Genomic DNA, 7,500 nt, shown 5'->3' with positions numbered 1-7,500 from the left:
TGTGTGTGTGTGTGTGTGTGTGTGTGTGTGTGTGTGTGTGTGTGTGTGTGTGTTTGTGTGTGTGTGTCTGTGTGTGTTTGTGTGTGTGTGTCTGTGTGTGTGTGTGTGTTCATGTTTGTGTGTTTGTTTACCTGCCGTGTGTAGTGTGTGTGTGTGTGTATGTGTGTGCGTGCGTGCGTGCGTGTGTGCGTATGTTTACCTGCCGTGTCGGGAGGCTGTGTATACGGTCCCCTCCTCGCTCCCCACCACGTAGTTGTTGACGTCTCCCGTGGGGAAGGCCATGGCCGTCACAGACACCGCCTTGGACTTGTTGTACACCAGCTCCATGCTCTCCTATACACACAGAGGAATATGAAAATGGACACACCCTCCACAATCATAACTCATGAAGTTCACACATAAAGCTACACCAGGACAGCTATGTTCTTTTGGTTTGCCATCATTTTGTTCTGGAATGAAGGTCTCAGCTCTTATCTACTTTGTATAACTTTTCCTGTGAATCATACATACAGTCAAACTGGGAAATTAAACTAAACTAGGTCAGTGTCCATGGGTCACTGACAACACCTGAAGTCAGTGGAGAGGACTTGTTTTAAGTGCTAGCATGGCAATGCTCATATTGCCTCTGATTTCACATTGATCTTTTATCATTGAAAACAAGGCCGCCTGGGCCCTGCCGTGGCCAAACGGTAGGGCACTCATCTGCTATGCGGCCGACCGCGGTTCGAATCCCGACCCGGGTCCTTTGACGGCCATTCCCCGTCTCTCTCACCCCACTTGCTTCCTGTCACCATCTTCACTGTACTGTAGTATCATAAATAAAGTCAAAAAGACCAAAAAGTATCTTTAAAAAAAAAGAAAATAAGGCAGTCTAGCAAACCTGCTTATTCTCAGCTACAGCTGAAAGAAAGCCCATTGGGAAATTCCAACTCCCTTTGTCATTGTGACAGAGCACTCCACAGCACGCAAGTCAACACTGCACACAACAAAATTGCATTTATGCCTCACCCGTGCAAGGGGGCAGCCCTCAATGGCGGCCCTGGGGAGCAGTGCGGTGGGACGGTACCATGCTCAGGGTACCTAAGTCATGGAGGAGGATGGGGGAGAGCACTGGTTGATTACTCCCCCCACCAACCTGGCGGGTCGGGAGTCGAACCGGCAACCTCTGGGATGCAAGTCTGACGCCCTAACCGCTCACCCATGACTGCCCTAGCTGGTCCAGAGGAACATTATGGATCCAATGGACATATGATCACACGGCCAGACTTACTAACACAAGGATGTTGTGACTGAGAACATCACTTGCTACAATAAAAGTGTGTGTGTGTGTGTGTGTGTGTGTGTGTGTGTGTGTGTGTGTGTGTGTGTGTGTGTGTGTGTGTGTGTGTGTGTGTGTGTGTGTGTGTGTGTGTGTGTGTGTGTGTGTGTGTGTGTGTGTGTGTGTGTGTGTGTGTGTGTGTGTGTGTCAGGGGTTGACATTAGGTTTTTCGCTTGCTGGCCACTGTGACTAGTGTTTTCCCTGAGTCACTAGCCATCCAGCTATTCTACTAGCCACGAATTTGATTTAAAAAAATAATAAAAACATAACGCTGTACATCTAACCTCAAAAGATGAGGTGCTTAAAGCAAGAAGATGAGTGCATGGGTTTCTACATGGAAATAAATCAAACAAAAAGAAACTGAGCAACTGAGCTTTTTCTTGAACTTAAATATATAAACAATTGATACACAAGGGGCAAAGTAAAGAATATACGCTATTCTGATGTAGCCTGGGCGAATAGCCGACTGTTGACTCCGTCAATCAGTCTGGCAAAAGCCATGAGGAATCCGTCTCCGTGGACGATGGGAGATGGTCTGATCTTGCTCTATCATTTAAATTAATTGAAGTTCCAAACTCAAATTAAAACCCATATTGTGCTTTATTAGCATGCCTGTTACGTTATAGCGTAGCAAAAGCATACAAATAACAAAACGAAAGTGTGAATATAGTTACCCTTTAAGCGCCAAAGTCGCAGAATTGCGACGGTGCGTCATCATGAACAAAAGCGCATGTAGCTCAAACCAGCGGTCTTAATAGAGTTCATCCTCCCTACCAGTAGTTGGCAGACATGCTACCCTTTCAAACAAGACTACGATTGCGTCATTTTGTAGTTCACAGAGTCTTTGGTGAAGCAGTAAAAGACGCGACAAGTGACGCGACAACAAAATGCGGAAGTAGCCACTTTGCGTCTTTGACTCGAGGCGTACGAGTTGGATTTGTGTTGTTATCAGTGAACTATCAGCGAGCTATTTCATCATGGCTAGTGAGAATGTAGCGGGTGCTAAAAGAGTCCTGTGCCTTTAATGACAGGGACTCTCGTGAACGCGCGGGGGGCACGAGTCAGGGGGTGTGCGAGCCGCGGGAGAGAAGTGAAGTGAAAGAAGATAAAGTGAAGCCTGAAGTAGATGCGTCTGAAGTGAAGTTCAGCCGGGTATCGTGGCGTGAGTTAATATTGAACGAGCTACAGTGAATTTTCAGTTCGTCTATGTGAAGTAGTTTTACTGTTGTGTCGTTTCGTTTTTGTCAAAAAACGTTTGTTTTGTTAGCGTGCCGAGTAACGGTCCTGGCGTTGGAGTAGGGAGCTCCTATTAGCTTGTTGAGAGTAAACGGGAACGGTGGTACTGTATTTCGAGGAACAGCGCGGTGACACCAGGAAGGGTGTAAAGGTGCGTGTGCCCGTTATACTGACCAATTTTATCCATAGTTACTCTCTCATCTTAAAGTCGTTATTTTTTGTTTTGGTTTACTCTTCGCCGTATCGATAGCCGATAGCTATTCATAGCTTCGTTGCCCTCTCCTCCTGAACGTTCTGAAGCTAACAGTTGTCCTGTGAAGAACGGAACGGGTTTCCTTTTCCCTAGAATCAGACTGAGTGTTTTACCCTGCCATCCAGTCCAGCATCGTGACGGGATTTGGTCGTGGGTTGGTAACTATTCACACACACACCACAACACGTACACTCACCATAACATTCGCCGGGTCACCTGGACTGAACTGAACTGAACTGCTACTCGTGTTGGCCCGTGCGACGTACACACACACACACACACACACACACACACACACACACACACACACACACACACACACACACACACACACACACACACACCAGGCCAATATCACTCGCAGGGTCTGAACTGAACTGAACTGAACTGAACTCGCGTTGACCCTCGCGACACACACGCGCCCATAACACTCGCAGGGTCAACTGGACCGAACTGAACTGAACGCGCGTTGACCCTCGCGACACACATCCACACATGCACACACCCTGATACAGGGAGAGACTTTCGAGCCACTGAGCGAGCCTCCACACACACACACACTGCTGCCAACAGTAACGATACAGTGATTGATGTTATTCTTTCATGTCGTGTATGTTCTTGTGTAACCCACTGTGAAGTGTGTACTGCTGTGGTTTACAAATCTGTCAGGTATGGTGGGATATGGTTATCATTTTACATTGAATGTTGTTATTTGAGTGTTGATGCTATACATTGAGTGTTATTACCAGAAGGGAATTCTTATGCCTGGTTGAGAAAGTGTTGTTAATACTTTTAATTATATATTGAGTATTACTACTATAAGTGAATTCTTATACCTGGTCAGAAAGTGTTTTGACACTTGCTTTTATTACATGTTGGTTATTATAACTACTGTTTCCTTGTCTTATTAATTTAGTAGTGTTACATGTGTGTCATATAATTAGTAGTTACTCTATCCTGGGGGTAGGGGCGCCTCACTTGGGTAGCTGGTTTAGGATAGCAGTGGGGTGGTGACGGGTGGGCTGGGACACACCTCACCACATACACCTTCAGGCAGGCACCGGACATTACTGGAGCCCACTGTACCAAACCCGAGGGAGCTACCCAAGACAAACATTGCTGCCAGTCTGGGAGTAGTGAGGCCATTAGTATTGGGCGTGGGGGACCTAGATCCCGTCCCGTCCTGTACTCCCCACGGTACGAGATAATTAACCCCTACAAGGCGGCGGTATACTCCCGTCCGCTACAAGAAGTTGAATCGTGGTGAAGTTCTGGGCATGTTATTTGACTATTCTGACTCCGAAGGACAGTTTTTATCTCACGAGGAGGATAATGATCGGACGAGCACTCTTTGTTTACCGTGGCGAAACTTCCGAAGGCAGTGATGCCGACATGCGAAGCAAGGATGTTCTCTAAGCACACACACACATTGACACTCATTCGGTGACTTTATCCGATCTCAAAGGAGTCGGTGGTAGTGGCGAATGCAGTCGTAGTGTCCATACAGGTATTGGTGGAGGAATTAGGGGTGAGAGAAGTGGGTCTGGTATGTTAGCTTGGGCTCCCTCCATTCAGCCCCCGGTTATGCGGGTAGCCACCTATCCGGACGCAAACGCAATAATCCTGGGATCAGACAAACACTGTTCACCAAGCAGCACACACTCACTCACATTCTGTCCCTCTTTCTGACTTCTACTGGGTGGATGGCAGCGGCGAACGTGGCCATATCTCCGTATGGAGAGGTTTTGGTAATAGAACGCACGGTGAAAAGAAGACGCATAGGCAACCCTAAAACATGAATGTTTTAGACTCGTTGTTGATAATCAGACTGGTTACAGCGTTTTGACTGTCTTTGTAAGAGTTATACAAATCAGTAAAACAGCAAATAGAGATGAAAGAGGTGGCGATATATTTCCCTCAAACGGGGGAGAGGGTGGAAGGGCGCTGCGCTCTCCACGCGAGGGGGCGGGGATTGTGTTCCTGATCGGCTTCAGGTGTCAGGCTATAACGTAGCCTAATTACGTTGGACACAATACTATGGACATGATACTTGTGATTTCATACCCATTATGTTGACAGTTTGCCCATTAGTTTTGTGAAATGTAAGTGACAAACTGTAGAAGCCACTGCTAGACTGTGCCATGATCAACCATTTTACTGCCTATACAGCGCCTGCTCCAAAGGCCATAGTAGGCTATACAGATGTAAAAATAGGCATAAATATGAATTGAATATGTGTGCTGACCCTTTCTGTGAAAGTTTCACAAGGTAAAAAGGTAGGCCTACAGGTTACAGATACAAACATGTTCGGCCCTCATGGCAAAAGTAGTAATTATTGCATTATATTATTGCAATATTACAATATATACTATATATATTCTGCCTAAAACTACTTATTTCCTTGACCATAGTGTATGTGCACTATGTGATAGTAATGGAATGTCAAATATTGCTAAATAAATTCAATAATCTATTGAAAATTATCAATATTTTCCAAAAATTATTAAAAATTCAAAATGGCCGCCACCATATGACGTCATAATATGCAAATTAGGTATGCATATTTACTCCCAAAATAATCTTGGGGTCATCCCCAATATTTGTCTAATTGACAGTCAAGCTCTATCTGTTACCAGTGTCAAGCCACAGTCATTTGAATTTATCATGCCAATATTCAGCTTTTTTGAAAAATAAAGTGTGGCGCTTAAAGGGTTAACCAATCATTAACGGAGCTCGCGGGTGAGTTCTACGCCACCACTCTCAACTGTGTGCTGATTGGCTAAACACTGAGAGAACCGAGCTCGAGGCTTTCGCCAGACGGTGTGCGGAGCCAAAATCTTTGGGTGGAGTAGAGAGGATGGCGTCGCGAGGCTAATTCTGATATGTCATACCATAAAATAAGTTACCTGCCAAATTGGCTAGTGACACTGAAATTGTTATCAGCCACAGCCAAGTTTTACCAGCATTTGGCCGGTTGGCAGGTGCCAGTGTCAAGCCCTGGTGTGTGTGTGTGTGTGTGTGTGTGTGTGTGTGTGTGTGTGTGTGTGTGTGTGTGTGTGTGTGTGTGTGTGTGTGTGTGTGTGTGTGTGTGTGTGTGTGTGTGTGTGTGTGTGTGTGTGTGTGTGTGTGTGTTTAAGGGGTGCAGTCCAAGCAGGTGGGTTCTCGTCCCACAGGAATCCTGTCCCGTGACAGTGCGCGACAAAAAGTGATGCAATCTCCATTGTCGTGCTGCAGTTTTCGGGGTGTGGGCGTGCACTCTATAATTACTGCAACTTGCAACATGCAGCTGCTACTCAGAAGACATCCAAAATCCAAAACCCATGACTACTTGAAGAACTATGCATACCTTATTTTTTAGCACTCATAATGAATACATTCATTACATTCAATGCTGCTGAATGTCAACAAGACCAAGGAGATTGTTGTCAACTTCCAAAGGGTCCAAAAACAACTGCCACCACTGACCATCGACGGCGATGCTGTGGAGAGAGTGAGCAGCACCAAGTTCCTTGGAGTGCACATCAGCGACGACCTCTCTTGGACCACCAACACTACATCACTGGCGAAGAAGGCCCATCAGCGTCTCTACTTCCTGCGCAAACTAAAGAAGGCAAGTGCTACACCCTCCATCATGACAACATTCTACAGAGGAACCATAGAGAGCGTCGTGTCCAACTGCATCACAGTGTGGGGAGGAAGCTGCACGGAGAAAAACAGGAAGACACTCCAGCGTGTTGTGAACACAGCGAAGAAGATCATTGGAGTACCACTCCCCTCCCTGCAGGATATTTACACCACACGCCTCACCCGGAAAGCACTGATGATCATCAAAGACACAAGCCACCCTGCACACAAACTGTTCAGCCTCCTGCCCTCTGGAAAGAGGTACAGGCGCCTCCGTTCCCGTACCACCAGGCTGGCGAGCAGCACAATGCACCAAGCGATCAAGATGCTGAACACTCAACCCACTCTCCCTCCACTGTCAGCCTCTAGCCAGCAAGGCCACTGACAACCCCCCCCCCCCCCCCCCCCCCCCCCCCCCCCCCCCCCCCCTCCCCTCCCCCCATCCCCCACCACCATATCTGCGACTGAACATTCCACCTGCACTACTATACTTGTGACTGAACTTTCAACCTGCACTAACTCAAAACATACATGCACACACACACACACACACTTCTTCTGTTGTCCAGTCTTGCACTTTAAATGTCTGTATGAGCACTGTCTATGTCCATACTGTCTTAAGTCCATGTATAAGTACTGTCTATGTCTATACTGTCTATGTCCTTACCTAGATTAGTCTATGTCTGTATGGGAAAGCAAGAAATGTAATTTCAAATTCTTTGTATGACCAGTGCATGTAAAGAAATTGACAATAAAACCTACTTGACTTGACTTGACATTCATTCAACATGCATACATGTATGAATGTTTCTTTTATAATTAATGTATGAAATATTTTCATTTTATCATTTATTTCGCATATTTTTACATCAATCCAACGCTGTAGCCACATAATGCACACCGTACCTCCTGTGGCACGCTGTAATAGTCATTGAAATTAGCATTTGACATTGACATCGACATACTGTAACACGGGTCCTTTAGTAATGCACTATGACTTGGTCATTGCCATTCTGGGAACAGCAAATGTATAACGGTGGTGTGTCTTAATGATTTAAACCCAACAGAT

The 7,500-nt window shown here is 46.1% G+C and overlaps 1 protein-coding gene across 1 annotated transcript in view; it reads right to left on the bottom strand.

Moving 5' to 3' along the window:
• LOC134436007 (cytoplasmic dynein 1 intermediate chain 1-like) overlaps nt 1-7,500 on the bottom strand; it is a gene marked incomplete at its 5' end in the record, with an annotated part of 143,927 nt that overhangs the window by 33,436 nt on the left and 102,991 nt on the right. The window contains one exon of the mRNA XM_063185037.1: nt 200-333. Coding sequence (XP_063041107.1) covers nt 200-333 — 134 coding nt within the window. The remainder of the gene's footprint in view (nt 1-199; nt 334-7,500) is intronic.

This window comes from Engraulis encrasicolus, chromosome 20, assembly GCF_034702125.1.
Source record: "Engraulis encrasicolus isolate BLACKSEA-1 chromosome 20, IST_EnEncr_1.0, whole genome shotgun sequence".
Classification (NCBI taxonomy): Eukaryota; Metazoa; Chordata; class Actinopteri; order Clupeiformes; family Engraulidae; genus Engraulis; species Engraulis encrasicolus.
Note: the sequence above shows the minus strand (reverse complement) of the source record. Positions and strands in the feature narration are given on the sequence as shown.